Source organism: Aulostomus chinensis, chromosome 12 (assembly GCF_037954235.1).
Source record: "Aulostomus chinensis isolate RoL2024-O1b breed Wild chromosome 12, RoL_Achi_v1.0, whole genome shotgun sequence".
In the NCBI taxonomy this organism is placed as follows: domain Eukaryota; kingdom Metazoa; phylum Chordata; class Actinopteri; order Syngnathiformes; family Aulostomidae; genus Aulostomus; species Aulostomus chinensis.
Window position 1 is genome coordinate 5,754,036 of NC_141331.1, and position 24,997 is coordinate 5,779,032.

General features: G+C 41.5%; 1 protein-coding gene across 1 annotated transcript in view; it reads left to right on the forward strand.

The window, feature by feature from the left end:
• lrp1bb (low density lipoprotein receptor-related protein 1Bb) overlaps positions 1-24,997 on the forward strand; it is a 293,597-nt gene that overhangs the window by 148,438 nt on the left and 120,162 nt on the right. Inside the window, 11 exon segments of the mRNA XM_086219771.1 lie at positions 1,104-1,323; positions 2,052-2,241; positions 4,604-4,726; positions 5,056-5,199; positions 7,079-7,204; positions 7,851-7,964; positions 12,351-12,431; positions 12,531-12,701; positions 14,154-14,336; positions 18,544-18,744; positions 22,606-22,851. Of these exon segments, the coding sequence (XP_086075897.1) occupies positions 1,104-1,323; positions 2,052-2,241; positions 4,604-4,726; positions 5,056-5,199; positions 7,079-7,204; positions 7,851-7,964; positions 12,351-12,431; positions 12,531-12,701; positions 14,154-14,336; positions 18,544-18,744; positions 22,606-22,851 (1,799 nt within the window).

The window sequence follows — 24,997 nt, forward strand, 5'->3', positions numbered from 1 at the left end:
AAATAAGTGCATGACCCTGAGCGCAGGATCAGTCATCACCTGTTTTTAAAGGAGGAGAAAAGACGTAGATTTTGACGATTAACAATTAACACAACGAATAGTTACGTTTCATTTCATAGAACCTTTAACTTTGCATGAACAGATCATGTCACAACAGTATAGTTTCCCTATTTCTATTCATTATAAGTGCGTGTAGGTGTGTATGTGTGTGGAGGGTTATTGAATAATTCATGGGGTCATAAAGATGACTTCAAGACAGAAGGAGTCTTCATTCACCTCTATTTTTGATTCCGTTTCATCTTCCCTGAGCCAGACCTCTATCATTGATGAGAAACAGGGGGCCACATGGCTCAGTCAGCAACACTCAAACAGAACAAATCCCCTGAGCATGCTTACTAGAGAACAGATCACGTCAAATCGTTGACCCAATCGCGTTTCAAATACCACAGGCCCACTGAGAGTTGCAGTCTTGGAATACACAAGCCGCACAGGAATGTTATTTATTTATTTATTTTTTTGGTGGGGAATATGAGACTTCTAACTTTGTGGCGATGTGCAGTCAAGCAGCACTTAACTTGATAAGCCTGAATGATTTCCTAGGCTACGACGCACTCTCTCTTCACTGCCACGGGTGTTTGATTATTTTGGGGTTTTTTTATAAAGGGAATTTGATCCCAGTTTATTTCCATTTCAGTCAGGAACTCTCTTGTTGTCAAGTTAAAACCAGTTTTCTGAACCAATGGTTATAGTTGGCAATGCAGGCTGTGTTCTTAATGTTTCCTGTATGAATCAAAGCAGTAGAAAGATGCAGTGGGGAGAAGACTCATGCCTTCCCATGGGTGTGCAGCAGAGCCCCAGAGACGCATATAGAATAGAGGATTTTAAGAGATGCATGCAAATACTCTTGCATATATTGATTTATAAGAAATGAAAGCAGGAAACACAACCCTTTAACATCAGTGTGCCAAGAAGTAACGTGAATGATGAATGATGGGTTCAGCTCACTGCCTTCCTCTCAGTGTGAAATAGATTCAGTTTGGATGTTATGATTATTTCCTGCTGATATTTATCAGAACCCCTCTTTGTGGCTCTGTGTACGACAGCTGGATGTACTGGACGGACTGGGAGGAGGATGAGGTCAATGACAGCATTGGGCGTATAGAGAAAGCCTGGATGGACGGTTCTAACCGCCGCATCTTTGTCACCTCAAACATGCTGTGGCCCAACGGCCTGACGCTGGACCACAGCTCCAGCACCATGTACTGGTGTGACGCCTACTACGATCACATCGAGAAGATTCAACTCAACGGGACCGGAAGAATGGTGAGCTGATACGTTGAGAACCAAAGGAGCAGATGTGTTCCAGCTGGTGGGATTGATTGACACATCAAATTATTATCTTAATTGTTGTTTTTGTCATAAAAGTTTTCACATTGATAGCAAATATTGGGCAGGGAAAAGGTGTTTTTTTTTTTTATTTTTAAAGAATGAGGTTAACCAATCACATCCAGAACAACATCCTGTCATAAGAACACACTCCTAGAAGCTGCTCTGGATCAATAGGATCTGGTTGGATTCAGCGCTGTATCACTAGCAGAGCTTCAAAGTCCCCCCGACATCCGTCCCTGCTTTAGAATAGCTATATTCGTGTGGATTTGATACTCGAGCGATGGTTGACATTTTTGTGCTGGTTCAGTGGTGTCCAAACGTGACTTCTATATTTTAACCACAATGTTACTGCTCTCTAAGTTGCGTTGTGCTCGACAAGTGCCAACAAGACATCCTTTCATCCCCAGCTGCTCCTGTCATCTGCGGTTGTATGGACATATCCCACTAATGATATTTGTTATTTAATCAATGCAAAGATTAGGCAGAAGCTGCTTTGGGCATAGATTTGCACAAAGGAAGTAAATATGTCATATACTGTGCACAAATAGTCTCTGAGCCCGTGTTCAAGCCGCTGCTGTGTGAGATGCTTCTTGTTGTTTCAGATGGCATCTATCCATCACTCTGATTTATCTTTATTACACTTTGTTTGCTTCATGTTGCAGGTGGTGTACAGTGGAAAAGAGCTGAACCATCCATTCGGAATCTCTCATTATCGTAATTTCATCTTTTGGACGGAGTACATGAATGCCTCGGTCTTCCAGCTGGACTTGGCCACCGGCGATGTCACTCTGCTGCGGAGTGAGAGACCACCACTATTTGGCCTGCGTGTCTATGACGCACAGAGTCAGCAAGGTTGGCTGCTTTCCCTTCATTTACTCATCATGTGCCTCTGAACCGTAGCTTCCCTAACAGAGAGCGTGGCTGTTTTGGATCACATATTGAACAATTCTGTCCAGACATCAGTGATGCTTGGGTCTTTTCCTAGAGGGCTTAGGAGGAAATATCACAGGTTCAGGCAGGTCAGATCAAAAATTGACGGTGTTTGGCAAAAGCTATAAATAAAAAACATTGCATGCAAAACCTTTTGCTCTCTGACTTGCATGCAGTAGGCTAGACTGCAACCATCCCTCTGTCTCACACACAAATGCACACACACACACACACACACACACACACACACACACACACACACACGCTGGATGATGCAAATCATTGTATGCCCTGTCTGTTAGTGATCTGCATTACAGATCAATACACCCATAACACACGTCTCTGCACCCAGTAGACCATGACCGTCTGCCAGGGAGGTTCTGTTAACCCTTGCAGGATATCTCAAACACTCATGGACGGATTTGGTACAGTTTGGTGTAAAGACAGGAAATATTACAAGGGACACAGGCTATGTACCTGAGTTGTGAGGAACAAATCTTCGTTGCCTAGCTGCCCCTGCAAAACATTGATGTCCACACGAGTGCGTGTTTTTTTCTCTTGCACTAATAAGAACACACTGATACGGATGCCATTGCTGAACAAGTTAAAGCTGGTTGTTTGCAGTTCAGGTTTAGCTGGTTGAGTAATGCATATTTTTGCATATTTTTATGTGTGCATGATTTGGCTCTCATAACAGGATGGATGAGTGTTGGAAAATCCTTACCGGCACATCACCAGCAGGCATTTCTGCTCTTCCATAACCAGTTCTTGAAAGGACTGTGTTATAGGATCCAACAGAGGGTCTACATAGAAGCCTATTGGTAGAAAAATTTGAGATACAAACCAGCGCATAAAATAGCTGTGCATTTTCACTTCAAAATCACTTGGGGCTCCACTCTGTGAGGTTATATGGGGTGGCTGAGGTTTGCTCACTCTCCAGCAAATGATGATGGATTCATGCTGTTAGAAGGCTGAAAAGAACAGATAGGAGAGGTAACGGATATGGCTGACAGTGGAGAACTGCCTTTGCCCGCACAGCAGACGTTTCTTTAGTTCTGCTGCGATAGGCATGTAAATGCTCACATAATACTGTTTTTATACATAACGAAAGATCATTACATACAGCAGAGTGATGGAGTGTAAAACTAATTACACGATTTTATGTTAAGACAATGCTTTACAATATGATACTGTATATACGATGTGTGCACGAGTTCACACCAGCAACTCCATTTGTGGTGTTTTACTGAATGAAACCATTTATCTCAGTGGCTGAGTCACTTCCTTTGGGCTCTGATTTAAATGAAAGGTGTTATGCTTCAATTTTGGTACGTAATTTTTCCCCCTCCTTTGAGAACGCCTGCTTGGTCCAGACAGACAAATTATTCCCTCGTCAGGATAAAAATGTGTTCTCACTAATCCATTTGACAAGTGGTTATATCAACATGGCATAAACCAGCGTATCTCTAAGACAGGATATTAAATTGGTATCAATAATTAATGTAGACTTTAAACTGACACAGCTGACAGACACAGTACAGCAGGTGCTGGGCAGGAGGGATTGTTTTAGAGGAGGATTGGCAGCTTTTTGAATGAGGGATAGAAAGATGAGTCACTTTTGCCTCGGCCCTTGGTCTTCAAATGACCTTCAGGTTCAGCTTCATCTGGACTCCCTCATTTCTTTGGCAAGGTTCAAACATAAATGAACAGAAGTCCTCATCTCTAGTTGTTCTTGCTCTTCTGCAGGAAAAATAAACAACTTATGTTCTGATGTTTTTTTTTAAATAAGTTAAATGAAGGTAATTAAAAACAAATCCAAACAAAAAACACGCATGGAACAATCCGCGTCAGTATCAGACTGTGATACATATTCATTTAATATGAATCTAAAATTATGGCTATCAAGTGTTTGACCGTCCTGTTTGATTATTGACATCACTTGAAGTGTTCTTTCTCGTGTATATTCTATTGTAGTCTATTTGCAGTTTTACTGATCCTCTTTTTGATGTATTTTACAGCTGTCATCACACCTACCCAGGGACTACAGTTGAAAATTAGCCAAGTTGGCTAAATTGGCACATTTACAGTGCACGATCCTCCAACGTTGTTATTCTAAGCCATCTAAATACAAATAAAATTGGAACCCCTGAACCCCGACTGCTCATTGTTCAGAGCAGAAATCAGCTTAACGTCAACAGAATTGTGTGGCACTCGAGGCGGGCTTTAGAAAATGTAGCTTTGAATGAGTAAGATACCTTATTTGGGATCTGCTGTATTTCTCCAGGTGAAAACGCATGCAGTTTGAATTATGGGGGCTGTGGTACCCTCTGCCTTGCCATCCCAGGAGGCCGAGTGTGTGCCTGCGCTGACAACCAGATTCTGGAGAGGAACAATGTCACCTGCGCAGGTAGGAGGACATAATGAATCAGACAGAGCAAGAGAGCTAAGATCATCCTTTCCCTGTATACTGAAATCTTGGCGCTATCCTGTGGGAGAAGGATCAAATAATAACCTTATCTATTCACATGCAAATCTGTTGATGAATAAATAAATACAGATCACAAATCATCCCTCTAGACTTCCAGAAATGTGAGCCAAATCCCAGTTGCTGAGAATGGGGTCATGACACATTATTAACATGTTTTTGTGCCATTATGGCTATGCCAATAATGTCCGCTAAACACATTGTTCATCAGAATTCTCTGGTTTATTGCGTCCCACCACTGTTTCTCCCAGAAGTCTCCAGCTCCAGCTTGGAACCCCAGCGATGTAGAAGTGATGAGTTCCAGTGCCATAATCAGCGCTGCATACGGGCTTTGTGGAAGTGTGACGGAGATGATGACTGCCTTGATGGAAGCGATGAGGAGAGCCACACATGCTGTGAGCATCTTACTTTCATCTGTACAACCGTGAAGCCCAAAAAACAAAAAAAGCTGTTAAAGCTGATTCAGTCCTGCAGTTAACCTTTATGTTCCTATTTTTCTCTTCCACACTGCTGTCTCCAGTTTTACTCTTGTTGAAGTGGTTTTGCTCTTTAACCAAACAGATGGAGAAATGCCATGTTGAAGAAATGTCACTAGTAAAGTGTCCAATACCAAAACTACTGAAATAATAACTCCTCTTCCAAATTAGTTCCTATCATCAGATAGTATTTTTTCTCAAGGCACAATGTCACTTAAATATAACAGTATGTAAACTGTATATATTACCTTTTAACTTTGGAAAGATCCACAATTTGCTTTATGGCAAGTTGGTAATTTTTGTTGTCATAAGCTCAGTTCGGGCATTTCTTATGGTTTTATATGACACACTATCATTTAGGTCAGCACAGTCTGCATATACAGTAGTTTTGCTTATTTCTAAGCTCAGCAGTGCACCAGGTATTTGAAATCATACAGCCTCAGAGTCAAAGGTAGAGTCATGCACGTACATTCATACGACCCGAGAACCACAGAGGGATTTGCTCACATTCATTTAGTATGATTTATGAGTGGTGGGGCATGCTTTGTCCCGGTGAAATATGATTTCGTCAATATGGGAAAGTTTCATTGTATATAATATTTAAAACAAAAAAAATCAAAGTCAAAATGCTTATTACTGAAAATTTATCACTTTCAATGCAAGCACAAATGACAGAGGAGAAACACCTGAAACATTATTTTCAGTGTTTTCTCATGTGGTTTATTGGTATGCTAGTGCGAGATTCGCTGGGTTGTGCCCTCGGTGAAATCCCACTTAGAAGCTGTAATTGTTTCTTAACATGCAGCTTCTTTTTCCAGAGAACTGAAACAATCCGATGAATAACTGATAAAGCTATGAGGGATGTATGTTTAAGAGTCAACACAAATGCCACATTATCATCATGTTGAGGTTAATTTTGCCACATTTGGAGTATGTATGATCGCTGCTAGCTGAATAATATAGTCTTACAGAGACAAAGTGGCAGTAGCATCTCCTCAGGCTCCATTTCCCCAATCATATCTGGAGCTGAAGCACGGTGCTGCTGCGGTCTGAATTAAAACCGCTAAGGAGGCTTGCACTGAAGCTAGTGATGACATCTGCTAGTGACCAGCTATCATTTCCTCTTTCCTCTGTAAAGGTCCAGGCTTCCTCTGCTGGTGTAGTCTAATATACGGGAACACTGCAGGTATAAGCTTACCATTGAGCAACGATTCCACTCTGCATTCTTCGGCTCCTGCACAATAAACTCAGCGCAAGCTAGCTCACTAGCTCGCTAGTAGCGGCCTGCAAGCTAATAATGGAGAAGATTTGGCTCCTGGTACAACGCAGGTCTATCTCACTCCGTCTGTGACTAGCTGTATTAAAGATACAACCGATAAAAATTTGTATTTTTATTTTTTATAAAAATAAGAATTTACCCTCATACTTAATGCTAATGCTACTTTAAATCAGGTGAGAGCTTAACTACTTTTTTTGGGGGGGGCTAAAAGATTGACTGATAAATGTGATTATAAGTTCAATCACATGCTGACTAAAATTGGACACCATTAAAATTGCCATTGATTAAAAATGAAAATTTGACTAAAATGAATAAGCATTTAAGCTTTTAAAATTCGGACTTGTGTAGTTTGTGCAATATGTTTGATTTGTGTTTGTAATTCGTGTGTCTGGTGATGGTTACTATGTTAAGGTCTATTTGTCCTAACATCAATGATATGAATTTGATCAAATTGAACTTAATTTACTTTTTTCCTTTCCATGCTCCCACTCCAATTTTTTTTGGACATTTTTTTTTTAGACAATCACTCGTGTCCCGTTGATCACTTCAAATGCAGCAACAATCGCTGCATCCCTAAAAGATGGCTCTGTGATGGAACAAATGACTGCGGTAACAGCGAGGATGAAGCCAACAGCACATGCTCGGGTACGTATCGTCTGTCTTTCATCTTTTTCTGAGATTGGCTTCAGTTTCATCATTTTACGAGTATTAAAGATGATAACCTGTAATTTCAACTCTTTGGCAGAAAAAAACCCTGTTGGTTAGCACTATTTTTACACTGTTATTTATCTAAAAACATGTGATCTTTGGATAAATAAAAGTGCATTAGAGTTTCAGCATTAACTGTTGACTGATGTTATAGTCTATCTACTGATTTAACAACCCTGGAGTATCAAAGACTTCTAGCAGGCCTCCCTTGGCCCCAGTGATGCCTCTCAGGAGCCTTTTATCTTTAGAGGATCAATCGATGAACATTAGCTAAAGGATGATGAATGTGCCTTTATCATCAGTTTGACATGTACTGTATATCTCACATCAGCAAGCGCTCTCTTGTGTGCCATCTGTTTTCGCCCACCATGGCTGTGCAGCATGTAACTGTCAGCCCGTCACGACACAACACATTTCCCATGACCGTGAGACCTTCTGTGCTGTGCTGTGTGAATGAGTGATAAAACACTGGACGGGCATTGACATTCCAGTGATGCAGTGATTATTGGAGTTGTTATGCACATCCTGCATTGACTTTTGCAGTTTTGATCGAATTAACCATGCTCCCTTTTTTCCTTTGCAGCCCGGTCCTGTCAGGCCGACCAGTTCTCCTGCCAGAATGGACGTTGCATACCTCGAGCCTGGCTGTGCGACCGGGAGGACGACTGTGGGGATAAGTCAGACGAAAAATCATGCAGTGAGTCTCACGTGGCTCTTAACCACATGCCATTCAAGTGTCAGTCCGTGTGTATTTGACTGCTAGTGCTGTGTGTTGCTCTTCCAAGATTTTAAAAGCAGCCAACCTCTTAAATGAATCTGCCACTAATGAGGACACCTCCAGTTGTTTACTCTTCATAGTTGATAATGTCAAGCCTGAATCAAGGCATATTTAAAGCCTCAATGAGTAAAATGTTTTTACTGCCCTATAAATATCTTGGAGCAGGTTGATTGTGCCTCTGCTGAGTCAGTAGTGACATCATCAGACGGTCCATAACTCAATTTCCATTCTGTGCTCAGTAAATGTGACTTCATAATCATCGTGTTGGACTGTAGCAGAAACATTTTAGCAACCTCCCTCAGAATCTGTTTGGAAAATCTGCACCACAGTCCAATGCAACCAACCACGAAACCCTAGAAAGACAACAGTGCCTCATTCCTCTTGTCCATGTCTTCTGTATATCCGGAATTTGTATGGTGAAGTAGCGCAGGTCTAAACTCAAGGCACAAGATTCTGATTTATTATTTTTGCTGCTCTTGGCTCTTTCCCCTTTACCTAATTTTTTTCTTTTTTTTTCTTTGAGTTACCTGTCAAATAGTTTATGGTTTGCACACGGCATGCAGGTTTACAGCCACTATCCAGGATGATTGGGGTGTCCCTCACGCTGATTGTACATTGCCCAACAAACGCATCCAATTTAAGATTGACTAAGACTTATCAACTTACAACATACATTTAAGAAGAGATTTTGTGGTTTCATGAATCTCACATAGAATCAACTTATTTTCTTCATATTTCTTCACATTAGAACAAATATAAGAGAAGGCTCTTGCATGAAACTCACTGATTCATCATGTATTACTTTGAGTAATGAGCTGGAGGCCTGCCTCCATCCATCTGTCCATTTTCCATACCGTTTATCTGTGAAAGGTCGCGGGGTGGGAGCCTATCCCGTTGGGAGAGAGATGGGGTTCACCCTGGACGGGTCGCCAGTCCGTCGCAGGGCCATCAGGAGCAGTTAGGTGTTCAGTATCTTACTCAAGGATACTTCACCGGGGGAAGTGAGGATCAAACCAGCAATCCTCCGGTTGCTAGACAGCCTCTCCACCTCTGAGCCACGCCGCCCTGCTGGAGGCCTGCCTCCCATATACATCTCCATGATGGGAGCAGTCTACCCTGCCAATGAAGCACACTGGTCTCATCAGTAACATAAATTATTGCTTTTTATTGAGTTAAGATGTAGTGCACCTCGGTGAAAGTCAACTAAGACATGTTGAGTGAATCAACATTTTTATTTTGGATTTGTGTTTGGCATTGCTGTCGGGTTTTGTAAGACCTCGAGACAGCAGTGAAGATTCTCAGGCAGCACGCGGAGGGGTATTCTGCAATAAATCAATAGATAGAACAGCGGAGCACATGTGACAAAAACTCCTCATCTACTACAACGTTGCTGTGAAACATGTACCAAAACGCATCACTTATCTGGGGCATTCATCTACATGTAACACTGACCTTGACTTGATAGCTTCAGGCCAGCTATGGTCTCAAGGTAGGGACCTTGATCCAGGGACATGTGCAGGGGAAACACACTAAAGATTCCAGTGGAAGGTCACTGACACCACCTGTTTGACAGCACAGAAAAAGCATTCTCTTATACCTTTTAAGTAATGTAGGTAAACGCTCTCGCACAATAAGCTGAGTGAATTCATTCAGACTTTTACTTCTGTTTTGTTCCCATTCTGTATAATTGTTTTTTTCACCCATAGTGATACGGAAGTAATAACATGCGTTAGCATGAGGGATGAGAGCAGCTGCTCTGTTGGATCCAGACTGAACTATTTCAAGAACTATTTGATCGATGCTTTATTGCAGATCGTCATGGCCACCACAGATTGTTCATAAATAAAGTTAATCTCCAGGCTAAAATCCTAATATTCCTGCCAGCTGTACCTTTGTTTTATGCTAATTTGCATGCTAACAAGATAAATAATGACAGTAAACATTTGCATGCTAGCATGCTTCATTAGCACATGGCTATGCGCTCTTAACTCTTGAGAGTGCACTCCCTGCAACTAAATCTTTGTCGTATGTCAAATAATCGCCTTTCAAAACAACGTGAATTGTTGAACGTGGCATCAAGAACAGCTTTACCAGTATTTTATGTACATTGGTTTTACAAAGTTTCTCTGGTTTATCGGAAGCCAGACATTTACAAGAAAGAAGAAAAAAAAAGAATTCTGACGGGGGGAAAAAAAGTGTTTTGGACACAACCTGCTACTACTTAACTGGTTTTGTGAAATTCAAAATAGTGTTTGTTATAGCGCCGTGTCTCAGATAGTAAAGTACGTCGGAGAGAGAATGCCTTTTCTAGTCTCAGTGGCATGCATTACTGAGCTGAATTATTGAAACTGTGTTCTTTGGACCAAGAAAAAGACATGCGCTCTCTGATGGCATCGGCTTAGAGGGGTGTTGCTGAATACATACTTTAGTAAGTAGTTGCTGTTCTTAAGTTGGTGTCTCTGTGGTATTATACAATCTGCCCGATTGAGTTTGTAAAAGTTGCTGTCTGTCTTCTGTGTTAATCTTGGAAAACATACTGTACATAAATAAGAATAAATACTCGCTCTGAGGTTTTTAGGGCTCTTTGAAGATGTATTTAACATATTTATCAAGGGAAATGGGTCTATAATTATGGGTGTTTTAGGTGAAATATGTTTTCAATAGTGAAGTCGAACTGTAAGTTTTACCAGTATATATTTAAATGTATGATGTAAAGGCTTTAAAATTTTCCTTTTAATCACATATTTGTATTAAATCAGCCCTTTACAGTGATTGATGTGTGCCGAGCGCCGCACCGTGCCGCGTCGTCTCAGCCTCCCTTTGTGTGTTCTAAGCTGCTTCAATACGTAGTCACAAACAGCCAGGGTGTAAGCAGTAATTAAAGTTCATGCTCGGCTACATTCAATCATAATCAAGCTGTGCAGCAAAACATATTCTCTCCCATACTGTTGTCTGAGCTTCCTCAGGCATTACTTCACTCTAGGCACTCCTCTGTGCAGCTCTGGCAGCTCACTTAGCTTCGGCGGAGCTTCTGTGGGTTTTAGAACACCTGAAGCTCAGTGGTGGCCGCTTCAGAGATTGATGCTAATTTGGATTTTGTTTGTCAGTAGTTTAGTAGTTGTCACACCGTGTCTCATATTTGGCTCTCTGTTCACTTGAATCCGCCATTATTTATAGATGTTGGTGTTTCATTTTTAGCCAGGCTCACTGTTTACTTGAAACCTTCATCATTTATGGATGACAGTGCTTAATTTTTAATGCATGTTAAATTCTATCCAGTCACTGGCTGTCAACGAGACCGATTACATTTGAGGAAAAATATATGTATGACATATGTTGCCCCAACAGCCAGAGGTATTCCAGGCAGGAGAATCGGATGGGAGCAAATCAATTGAAATGTAGACTTACATTTCATGCTGGAGTCAATCAAGCTTCAGGTATCCGGTAAAAGGATGTTTGAAAAATCCTGAATATACAGTATCTCAGAATCAGGAACAAGAACAGTATCTGATGGGAAACCAAATGTCAATCCTCTCAATGTCATCAGTTTACAAATGGAGGACGGATCCATATTCCTATACTTACCACAGCACTGATAATGAATATTGACGCTATAACTTAGACCACTTTAGTTCACGAAGTCTCCTTGAATACAGTGCCAGATGTTGGATCAGATACTGGCTGCTACTGAGCTGCTAATTGGCTACCATCAGTGTGCTTTGTCAGGTTACATTTAGAACTACTAGAAATGTAGTTCAGAACCATGTGTTTCATTTTTGAGCAGTTGCTTTGTGTCTGCGGTAATTACGTCGATGAGGATGATGACCAGTTGAGACGGAGGATGGGATGGGAATAGAGATTACTTTAGCAAACCAGCCAATAAGTCATCTTTGTAGAATGCAGGGGAGACCTGACCTGAGTCAGACACATCAGGCCACGACTGTTGGAGAAGACAACACTCATGCAGTTTCCTCCAGTGTGTAAAAGTGTGCAGCTTTCTTAGCTTTCACTTTTGCATTTGTGGTCAGTCTGCTGTCAAAAAGGATTCTAGTTTCATTTGTTTATGGCTCCTATTGTAGGCCATAATCAGTAATCTAGTCAGACTATAGAGTGAGTCAGTTCAAAAATCAAAATAAATCCAACAAAATGAGGCTAAGGTATCCGTAAAGGGAGCCCACACCTTTATTTTGCATTTCCTAGTGAAAAAAAAAAGAATTACTGATTATGTAGGATTGCATTGCAGTTTTTTTTATTTCAGGTGACTCTGGAGTCCTTCAGTCTTTGATGCGTGCCTGTGTTTTTCAGCTTTCCCCACTTGTGAGATCCTCACAGAGTTCAGCTGTTCCAATGGACGTTGCATCAATGTGAAGTGGCACTGTGACTCAGGTGAACCTCTTTAAAACACTCTAGATATAAATAAGACTGGCTATGTTATGGTGCGTTAGTGGCTTCACAACCTACATGCTCTTTTGTGACTGTTTTTAGATGATGACTGCGGGGACGGCAGTGATGAGGCTGGCTGCATCCAGTCCTGCTCCAACACCCAGTTCCAGTGCACCAGTGGCCGCTGTATTCCAGACCACTGGGCGTGCGATGGTGACAACGACTGCGGGGACTTCAGTGATGAGAACATGACCTGCAGAGGGGGATCAGCGGGTAAGAAGAAGGAAAAATGTTGCCACCGTGAACACCATCAGCATTTTCCACATTATGTTGATGCAACACAGACTTGTAAATACAGAGAATCCCTCATTCCTCCTCCGCGCTCTCTACGTCTGTTTCTGCAAAAAAATTTAAGCTGACAAAGTATGAAAATCCCGCTAGCTGGCAGTGCTACTTCAGGTACTCGAGGCTAGCTTGAGATTTTCAGCATATCACATTACAGGATGTTTGTGCAGGAAGCTAAGAGGGGAAAAGGAGGAAAAATGGGTCCATTACCAGTTGCTAATCACTTAGTCAGTATTACACTTGGCTGTTAGCGACTGCATTTTAACACCACTGCAGATGGACTGTCCCGGTAATGAGCTCCAACCTAAACGTGAAGGATGTCTGTCTGTTCACAGCACCTCATGTTAAAACAGGTTTCTGTTCCTCTCTGCTGCAAAATTTGCTGTTTCTCTTTGAATCAGGTATCACAAATATGGCCACATCAACAGACACCATCCTGTGTTCAAGCCTCGGTATAAGCAGAAGCAGCTGCTGCTCTGCAAAACTACCAAATGCTGCTTTACATTATTGGCAGAATGGAGATTTCTGAATTTTGGAGGCTCCTTTTACCCGTTTCAGCATACTAATAATTATATTTACAATTCAAATCAATGTAATTACAAGTTCAACAGTGAATCCATTGAATGAGTTTATTTTCACACTCATGTGTAACTAATCTTATCTCGACTCCGTTCTGGGAAACTTTACCATCAGGAGCTGAATCATCTAATCTAATTACCTCAGAAACCTCATGCAAGCTCCTCGACACCTCACAGCTCACTTACTTGTCACTAAAATGTGTAGACTATTCATCAAAGCATTTCCTGATGGGAACTGCAGGCCTCTCTTCTCCCCCGTGCCTGCTTTTGCTTTTTACCACAAGGGATCGAATCAGTCTCAGCTTTGACTCCACTCCCGATTTAGTGCATTTTGGCTTAGAATTTTTAAGCTTTAGCCAAATGGTCATCAGATTAGGATGAGTAACATCTGCTTGATGCCATGGCGTCTTTCTTTGAATAGATTCATATTGCTTTTATTATGTTGTGCAGAAAATCTGCCATACATCATGATGAGACTTGCCAAGCATGTTTTTTGTTGTCGTATTTCTCCACCACCTGCAAGGCAACATATCTACCAAACTACAGTGTTGTGGTACACATTTTTCTTTCTCCTCGGCTCCAGGTGAAAGCATATTAGACATAAACCTTGACTGCTTCAAGTGAAATATTCTTCCTTCTTGGAACTAACTGACCTATAATAACTGCCAAGTGCCTTCCTTGTAAAGATAAATTTTTGCCCAATAAAAGATGTCTTGTTGTTCAACACTGCTGTGCTTTTGTCTGCAACAGTGTGTTGTAGATCTGTGATTGAATTCAATCAATTTCTGAATGACTGTTTCAGTGCTGCCACCTGTGATTGAGTGCAGTGGAGAGGAATTCCACTGTGTCACAGATGGGACCTGCATCCCCGAACGCTGGCGATGTGACGGAGACAAGGACTGTGAGGATGGCAGCGATGAGAAAGACTGTGAGGGCACCAAGAGAATGTGTGACCCCAAGGCTAAGTTTACCTGCAAAGATACAGGTAATGGAAACGGTCGATTACTGACAGTTAGCTCAGAAAACAGCATACAAAAGTGCTGGCATACATGTGGGGTTTTTAACCCTGCGTTTACATGTAGAGTCAACTCACTGGAAAACAGAGAAGGGACTTGAAGAGAGAGTGCATACTGAGCCATATCTCAAGCCAAAGTGGTGGTGGACGTTCACAGGTTTGTTTGACCAGTGGGAAAGATGCTAGGGACTGAATGAATTATCTTTAAAACCCATTTGCCACCACCCTTAAATCCACTTATTTCTGTATTCAGAAAAAGTTTTGTTGGCGGGATGATCACAGTAATTTGCCCCTCCTCGCGTTCAGCCAGCGCTCCACGCTCCACTGTCAGCAATGAAAGCCTGCACCCTCCACCGTTAACTACTTTTTGTTGTGTCTGGCACAAATCAAACTCATGTGTTCAGGTCTTAGTTGAGTTTGAAAAACAGAGTTGAACAAATGATATAAAACCATAACCACTGACACCCCACTGTCACTGCTGGCCTGCCCTGTGTTGTGTTATCAAGTAGGCTAAAATCCATACACACTAGCCTCAATCGCTAGTATGCCTCTTGATGTGTCAGGGAAAAGAACCCGCTATTACGCTGATTTAAAAAAACAACAACTGTATGTATACAGAGTATGCAGTCGGATAGAGGCTCGAATGTTACGTGATTTGGAAATGTCTTTCAAAAAGATTTAAATCATGTCTGACACATTTCCAGTGTGTTGATTCTTATACTTCATTAATCAAGTACATTACGCCATTAGACACTGACAATTTTAATTGGTCTGTACTATGCAATTAGATTCTGATGTGTGGAAGCTAACTCATGTCTCTGAGCTCAAGGTAAATGTTGTCTCAGTCTCCTCGTAATTTTAGCGTGGTGACAGGCTGACCGCAGTGTGGGCGTTGAGGACAGCGGCCCATTGAGACCCAAAGACAAGCGAACCCTGCTGCTCCTGCAACCCTTTATGTGGGTTATATTCCCAGAAAATGAATAGTCAGAAAAAAAAATCATGAATATTTTGAAGTTGAAGCTGTGTGGTGAAGATTTTGTTAGACCACACAATTATTGTTCACTTCAATTCTACAGTGTTGCACCCCCTCATACTGGTGCATCCTGTCCTCCTCGGGGGAACAGAGTGCTCTCTTCAACCAAAGAACTGCTGCTCAGAGAGGCATCGTATTCGTTCTGATGGAAGCAAGGAAGAAATAGCTGTAATTGTGTGTGTTTCTGGTTACTATATAAAACAAAGCTAACGCAGCAGAGCCACGTATGCCCAGTCGGAACATCAGGGATTTGGCTCTGCTGGTGTTTTGTCCTGCGGCGGACCGCCGAGCTCCCTGTGCCTAATGGTTTTCTTCAACTCTTCACCTCAGGGGAGAAACGCATTTCTAGGGGTATGATGCAAACAAAGGAGCCACACAAATATAAAAGAGTTCATGTTGAGGAGGGAAATTTCATGCTAGAAAGAGAAAAGAAGAACAGATAAGAAAATGTAAAAAGAATAGAAACAAAAATCTGGTTGCAGCAAATAATTACAATTCTTCATCTTAAATACACAGAGGGGGAAACTTTCCCAGACTGGGGAATTATTAGTCTGATCAAATCTGATTAGAGTAGAGAGGCTGCTCCTCAAAAAGACCTTTCAGGTCTATATTTGCTCTCAGAAAAAGGAACATTGATAGAAAAATAGTCACAAAAAGGTGCAGATTTATTGAGAACAAGACTGGATTGATTGAAATAAGAACATGTTACCCATAAATAAAATAAGTGATGCAATGCTGGATCAGAAACCCTAATATGACTGTAAATAATGTACCCTCATAATTATCCAAAGCACCCTAGTTGTCAGTTTCCCACTAATATACCAGGATAAAACCTCTTCTAATTGGTAGTGGGTTGTGGGCCCTGCTGGACGTCCCCTACGGGACCACGTGGGTGTCTTAATCCTTCTCCACAGATGCATGTTCTAATTAGCCAAACGTGCCAACTACACAACACTGCTCTGCAATGGTGAGTGGTCAGGTCTGTAATTCCCAGAAGAGGACCCTTGTTTGGCCTCCTAGAACTGGGGTTAACATGCATGACTGACAAGGCGAATCACAAACTCATCGATGGACGCTTTTAATACAAATCTTGTCTTGAGGCTCATTCTTAATCAGGATGCTTTAGGGGAATGTCTGCAGGTGCACTGAATTCCACAAATAATTCATACACTGAGATGGATATTCAAGTGCAGTCATCTGCAAAGGAGTCTTACGAGTCTTTGAGTGGAAAAAGGAACAAGCGAGAACATGTAGAAGACGCAGTGGGCTTAACAGTCAAAATAAATTTGTGAATTTACTCATGCAATTTTAAAAATGGTTCTTCAGCCATTCTTCGAGGAGAGACCAACATAAATAAAAATAAGTTACCAGCTTTGTGCTGCATTTTTGTTGAATTAAAGATTAAAGATTTCCTTCTCTGAGCTTTCTCTAAATGTGGAAAGAATATGTATAAAAAAAACAGATTTTTTCTTGCAATAATATGCAATGGTTATGTTTCATAAGCCCACTTACAAGTACCTCTTCCCTTTTGTGCTTCCCACTCCCTGAATAATCAGGGCCTTTAGCTCCTTTTTGTGCTGTTCAAACACGCTGCAGCAGATCGATGTTAAGGTTTTTTTAATTGGCTTTAAATGCTGTGTCATTCAAGAGGAATATTTAAAAAACCTGACTTATGAATTCAGTCCAAAAAAAGTGCCTCAAGTGTTACTTTGCAGTGTTGTTTTGCGGGGAAAGGCTACAACACTTGACTAACACAAAGCCTTGTGTTGTCAGAGGTGTTTACATCAGCCACTTAACGTACGAGGGCCTCTGTCACACCTGTTATATGACTTTGTTTTGAAGGAATTTACCTTAGTATCAGTATTTGAAGCTACTGATACACACCTGGACACACACACGCACGCACGCATAAGATCTTCACGCCCTCAGCTGTTGCTTCAGCCTCCCACATGCACTGATCCAGCACCAAGAATAAACCAGTGGAGTGGCTTTGATGCAAAAATCGTAAATTGGAATATGCTGCAATCCTTCACCCGCACAAAAATGATGAGAGATCCTGGTGTCTGTGATGTTTTCTTTCTCGCCCCCGTCAGTAGTTCCACCTACCTCTCTGTAACTTGCATGGTGAGGGAATTACAAATTACACTCCAGTGCAGGTCTCAGTAGAAGGCATATTGATCCTATATTTCTTCTTCTCTGCTTCTTCTGGCTTATCTCTGTGTTTCTGGGGGCATTAATTCCACCTGTGGTTGATTAAGACAGCAAGCATGGATGATGGAACTAAATGAGACCCTCTTTTGACAAGCAGAGCTCTGTCGTGCTACTAAAGATGATCAAATCAACAAAGTACTTTTAAGTTTGGTTAAACCAGACATCTGAGATCTCCATCAATGAAGCCTGGGATTTCTGAATGCCAGACTTCTTTGCGAGAACAGCCGCAAACAAACCCACACTCCTCTTTTTGACAACAAGCCTTTCTAGAGGGGATCTTCACCCCAAGTGCCCTACGTATTAAAGTAAACTGCAGTCACAGCAAGTCACTTTGTAACACGAGCAGAGATTTTTAAAACATTTTCCAAGCAACATTAGTTGTTAGTTTGAACCAACAAATAGGTTTGGCTGCAAAAGTTCTTTGAAGCAGTTTCCTTGAGTGTCTGCACCAGGCAATCCCGCAGTGCACATGTTGCTGGTAGGACAGTTTTAACTGATACACATAAACCCAAAGACTTTGATAAAGTCTAGACTTTTTTAAAGTCTCTAATTGCTTCCACCCACTTCTTGCAACCAAATCCTAGAAAATGTCTCTATATGAAAAGTTTCTCTGAAGCGTTGAGAGACATCCCTGAATTCACATTGAACATTTCACACAGAATTGAGAAAACGGTTGTTGTTGATGGAGGAACACTGATGGGGGGGTGGGGGGTGGGGATCCTTCTAATTAGGTCTATTCAAAAGATGATATTTAGGCATCAGTCCTAAACCGAGTGGGAAACTACAAGTGTTGATGTACTTGTTTAACCCTGTGGAATTAGTATTCATGATAAGTCACGATAAGCATAACTGAATTAAAGTCTGAGTCACTGCCATTCTCAGTTTTAGATGCTAGATAATAAAGCTCGTATCTCTGTTCCTTCATCTCTACAGGAAAGTGCATCACTAAGAGCTGGGTGTGTGACGGGGACATCGACTGTGAAGACCGCTCTGATGAAGAGTCGTGTGAGTCAGCCGTCTGTAAACCCCCCAAGTACCCTTGTGCCAACGACACCTCCATCTGCCTCACACCTGATAAGATTTGCAATGGAAAAGTGGACTGCGCTGACCGCTCCGACGAAGGACCCATCTGTGGTAATGTTTCTGTGCATGTCATATCTGCCTTTTTCTAAGAGCCTCTTTAGTCTAGGCAGTCATACTCCAGTCGCCTGGATGAAGACGTAACGTTCCACTCAAGTGAACACAGGCAGTACGGAAGGAACGTTACACCAAGAACATTGACTCGACACCTTCGCTTAAGCTTCGCCAAGTACAAAGAGGACAGATCTGTCCCTCTGTCGTACATGTCATTTCTCAAGAAAAGCCTTCAGATATGACATGAATGTTCACTTGGACCTCAGGATGAAGTCATCAGGTTTTGTGGTCACATGTCCAGGTCACTCTGACCGCACAAAAAAAAAGCAAAAGAAAAACCACTTCTCGTGAAAACTCTACAATTCACTGGCTAATAATTATGACAAACTTTCTCACAAATGTCTGCTGGCCCAACATTAGGAGGTGATTTTATATCGTGGAGATCAAAATCACTGTTAGATGGTGATGTTTCTTGTTCCTTTGACATCTCCAGCACGTAGAACGAAGGGCCACATAACCACGAGGCAGGAATTCTACTTATCTCGTCAAAGAGTAGGTTGTCATCTTTTTGGGGGGCCTAGTTCAAGCATTATTATTTTTTTTGGCAGGTAGCACTATAGCAGCATTTCGACATTTTGCAAAATGGTCCCGCCTTTCTGCTTCTGTGTGTGTGTGTGTGTGTGTGTGTGTGTGTGTGTGTGTGTGTGTGTGTATGTGTGTGTGTGATAGGCACAAAATGAAACAGGAATATTTGGGGCAGATTTTTCCACCACCTTAGATTAGTGTGCTGGAAGGTTTAATGAAATGTATTGATTTGAGCTTGCAGTAGCCTCGGAGATGCTAAATGATAATGACCTTTGTTTCAAAATCAAATAATACATTTATTTCACAGAAATGGAGAAGCCATTATTAAACTTGGGTGTCCTTGAAATATTGCAGGAATGGCCAGGGATAGAGGTCTGTAAAGTATAATAGAATTCATTGTTAAGGATTCTTACTGCCAAATGCACAAAACAAAAGCTAACAGCGTCAGAGTCAAAAGTAAAAAGAAGATCAGATCATTTCACTTGACTTCTCTTCATGCAACTCCCTCTCCTTCTCTTCTTTGGGTTTTTTGACACAGCCGGTCTTATTGAATGAATACAAATGACGACCATTTTTTTTTTTAATGATTTCCATTTTGTTTATTCTCGATTCTAACTTCTAGTCATTTATTTTAATTGTCTCTGCTTTTACGCGGACTTCGGCAAAATGTTTCATCCTCTAGTTATTTTTGATAAATGGACCTATATATTCAAATCACTTTCTCTTCTCTGCGAGTTACATGTTCTGCCTCTCCTCTACTCAATTGAGGAAGAGAGTGCTGCACCCACATGTAAACTATTTTGAATAATATTTTTCCCACAAAGAGGAGGGCGCTGTTTGTTTGAACCGGGTTTGTGCTGGAGGAAAAGAGACTAGATCAGGTAACAAGCTTCAAGTGCTTTACTGTGAAACTTCAAAGCAGCTGTTTCATTACTGTCAACTCCGGTGTGTGTGTGTGTGTGCGTGTGTGCGTGCGCGCGTGTGTGCATGCATATATCTGTATTGTTTTTTTTTGTGTTTTTATGTCATGTCTATAGGGTACGTAAGACTTTGGGGGTGTTTTGAAGCTGTGTGTGTAACTGCTTGCAGTCATTGAATGTGTGGGCAACAGTGACGCTGGATGTAAGGAGCGCTTCAACCTTGGTGCGTCTGTAGCTTTTTTACCAAAATATGACTTGAAAATGCAACTTGCATCTGACCCCACCTCTAACAAGCGCCGCTGTTCGACCTTTTTGGATGTTTTCAGCGGCGCAAACATGTCAACATTAGAAACGGAGCTCAGCCCGCAAAAATTCAAACCGCTGTGGGCTTTTCCATGAAAAACGTCTCTATAGCCACCTACAGGGGCTGTCTGTTTGATTTTTACATGAGAAGGCCGACAAAAACTGTCAGAAATAACGAGTGCCTCACGCTGAGGCGTTTTGAAGGTTACAATACTCCAACTGTTTTCAATTGTCTCACTTTTTTTTTTTGTACAGATAGAAACACTCAAGCTTGAGGTGGCAGCGCTGACTGTAAAGAGAATAAAACAAATATAGTGGAAAATAATGAACACATCGATCAGATTGTAAACCATCCTGGAGATGGTGCAGGATGCTGCAGCCACATACCCTCCCCTCTGTTGGTCGCTTGCTCGAGGCAGACGGCGGCTAATCTCAACCCCTCCCAATCTCTCTTTAGTATAGTCTACCGAGGGTCCAAAAGTCTGCATTCTCTGCCAATTCATTTTTTTTAAATGACTCAGTATAACCGCTTCAAAGAGTGCTAAAATGAAATTTTCGCTCCAGCGAATGTTTTGCCACTATAAACTGGGTCTTACTACGCCTTCATGCTTGTTTTCTTTGGTGTAATTATGTGGGTTTTTTTTTTTTCCTCTGATCTATCTCGTCTTAGATTATCTTTAATTCACAACCCAAGAGACCTTCCTCTCAGACCCTCCTCAAGTGAATCGTCAGCTAATCTGACAGATAGATGTTTAATGGTATGAATTTCGTGTCATAATTTTGTCTTGTAATTCGCTCTAAAGTTAACTGACGATTATTACTCTTTTTATTTCTTGTAATTGCTACCTGGAGAATGGCCCCCAAGTTTTTTTTTGTGTGTGTTTTTTTTTTTTTTGTAATTCTCCTTCACATGCTTTATTATTTTACTTGATATATTTGTACTTTCCATACATTGGAAGTAAAGAAACAAAGCTAAACTAAAAGTGGGAAACCTGAAAAGAAATCTGAGGCTCCAAAACAGAGAGAAGTCATCATTAGAAGTTAACTGATTCTTGTTCCTTTTAAAATGATGGTTTTATTTAATTGATTCATTAATAAGTACATTTTTCCTCTTCTCCACTTTAAAGATTCATTTGCAGGATGCATTTTTGTTATGCATTTCTGGTATTTTGCTCATTTCTATTAATCCGAGCACGTTTTAACCCCCGTATGGTGTCTGACCCCAAAGGGAGAGAACATGAAGAGACATTCTGAGTTAATGATTGTTGTAAATGTGGATGTGTTTGTCCAAGTGTCTTCAGAGGGAAGGAAGAGCTCTCCTGTGACTAACTCTGGCCCTTTAATCTCTGAACGAGAGCCGTGGATACATGGACGTTCATTTTCTGGAGTGTCACTAAGCAAGGCTCAGGGGGGGCCTATAGGACCCTTGAGTGTTTGTTTTATCTTAGCTGAACAGAGGGCTTCTGCCTCCTCAAAGACAATTAAGTTGTGTTCTGAGGGACCTTGAGGGTCTGATTGATTTGCACCAGTTCAACAGGACTCATATTAACCACGCTGACCACATATTCTGTGTCCCCTCCATTGAAAGATAGATCTCATCCACCTTGAAAACTTAATTCTGAGAAAAGACACTGCAGAGTGCGTTTATTTTCAATGTAGCAGGCTTGTAGGAGAGAAAAACAACATTCAAACAAGATGAAATGGCATGAAATGGAGATGTCTGTCTTTATATCACCTGTGGAACTCAAGAAGCCCAGGTGAATCGACACAGAAGCATCTGTACGAGGGCCTCCTCAATACACAGCACATTTATCTTCGTTAGATGGTGAACACACTCCACATGCTTGATTTGTTATCTCTTGCTCTGAGTGTAAAATTACTTATCCTTGTCACATTACCTCCAAACATAAAACCTTTTAGTTTCACACAATTGGCAATTAGTGACTCTAAAAGATAGTCCGAACAACTTTCCGCAGTGTTTAAAAATCTCTTTGAAATCTCACTCTACCTTGTACCTGTGTCTCTAAGAATATTTGGTCTCTCTTCACCCCAGACATGTGTCTTGTAGCCAGAGGAGGCTGCAGCCACCAGTGTACCGTGGCACCCGGGAAGGGGGTTGTGTGTTCGTGTCCCCCTGGGCTTCACCTGGACTCCAGCAACAAGACATGTGAGGTCGTAGACTACTGCAGCCGCCACCTGAGGTGCAGCCAGGTCTGTGAGCAATACAAGACCACAGTCAAGTGCTCCTGTTATCCAGGATGGTTGCTTGACCCAGATGGAGACAGCTGTCACAGCACAGGTAAGAGATCCAAGGAAAGTGTTGGCTGTCTGGGTGATGTGGGGCTGTGCATCTGTACCTGCACTGACTTTGATTTGAACCTCCTTGATTATAATCACATCCACCTAGGATGGAAGGTGATCACTGTGTTTGTTGGGCCACTTGTTATATCAAATCTAAATTAACAAATTTGTATTCAATTTGGTGGAATGAAAGGTCACATTACAAGATGCATGTGACTAACAAATCTATAATCCTGGATCTGGAGGAGAGTCCTTTACCTTGTGAGGTAGCCGGTTTCAGCAGGTTCATGATCACGACGTCACAAGATCATGTGAGAATCTTTCATCTTTCCTTCATCAATCTCGGGGAAAAAAATGTGACTCACACTTTTTGTCATTAAGAACTGAGATTGTGATCCTCTCACGGGATTTTTATTTCTTCATCAAAATCATTTATTGCAGCTTTGCTGTTCGGACCTTATTTTAAACTGATGATATACGTCACTCTGCTTGACCAGTGTGATGGAGTCTCTCTTGCAGATACATATTTTATTTATTGTTTTTGTTTTATTGTCCAAGCCTATGAACGTATTAGCCTGCATTTTGTTCGATGAAAGTCCTCTGAACTTGAAGGATTTAGCAAAGTGCTGCAGAACATTTCACTATCAAGGCTTGTGTTGTCTTAGTGGGGATTTTTCATTTCTGGAATGATGTTTACCCTTCATCACTGGCTCGTGTTGTACAATATGGTAATATGTCACGCTGCAATGTTTGGTTACTATAGCAACGGGGTCTGGCCACAGAGCGCTGCGAGAGTTAGGCGAGACCATGTGAAGTCGGATGCGTGAATATCCAACCGGTTTTTACATAGCGTGATCATGATCGACACGCCTTCTAAGATGGTTCTGAAATGAAAAGAACGCAGCGTGACGCTAATGTGAAGTAGAACGGGAGACAGCGAATCATCATGATATAGAAATGTGAGCACTTTGATGTTACGACCCAGATCATGACTTACATCTGCGTCTGTCAATTCATTGGTCTGATTGATGGAAGGTAATCCAGCGACAGTGACAGACAAATGGTTCATCCAGTAACCTGCCAAGTATTATTTCCCTTTTCCTATCAGTTTCTCCTCTGTAATGCTTCCATGATGCTCCAGGGTAGAGCTTTCCAGGCCAATGCAACATTTCACTCATTTCCAATCAAATTTCTTGTCCGTGTCCAATCCAGAAGTACTAATTTAGCTGAGTGGGAAGAAAATTAACAGATTATGATGCCGATTTTCTGTCTGTGTAGCCTCCTTGGTGGTGATACATGCTCTCTGAGTGGTTTCTGTTTAAGGTTGGAAGCAATGCTCTGAAAGGCTTGCTGCAGGCTGTCAGGCTGAAAGAAGAAATACAAACAGACGTGGATTAGCTTGTTGAGACGTACGGCACAATCATGTGCATTGTCTCCTAATGTGAATGATAAGTAAATGAATAAATGTGGACTGGTTTTTTTTTTATTAGTGTCCTCTGATGCAAAAAGAAAAGCATAGTTTTCCTCAGGAACAGAAACAGAAGGTGTTTTAGGGTGCTGCGAGGTCAGGCTCAGTCTTTCTAATCTCAGGAGCCATCAGAGTGGTGAGTCCTGTCAGTTTCTATCTGCATCGATGCAGAGTAAAGGAAGCGTGTTTTCCCTCCCAAACCGTCTAAGCCTTGTTATTTCATCCTGCTGTGCAGACGCTCACCTGAGGTTTAATCCCTTACAAACATAAAGGTTTGTTGTTGTTTTTTAACTGTGGAATTACTTTGTACATTTCATAAATTTTCTGCTACTTTCTCGTTGTTATTGAATAATCTCACTGCATGAGACTGCTCTCTTACTGCTTTAAATACAGTAGCTACACGCGCATGATGTTGGCACATCATATTCGGATTTATGGACCTTGTTTGGATTTCTTGCTTCTGTATTTCATTCCAAGATTGATGGCAGTCGCAGCCCTAATAACACATTAAGGCAAGAAAAGAATACACCATTTCCCCTGGAAACGACAGAATTTTACAGCTTCATCATCAATCATATTTTGCATACAAACACAAACATTTCAATTTAATCTTGAAAGAGGTGTTATTGAATTCTTTGTGAAGTGTGTGTGTGTGTGTGTGTGTGTGTGTGTGTGT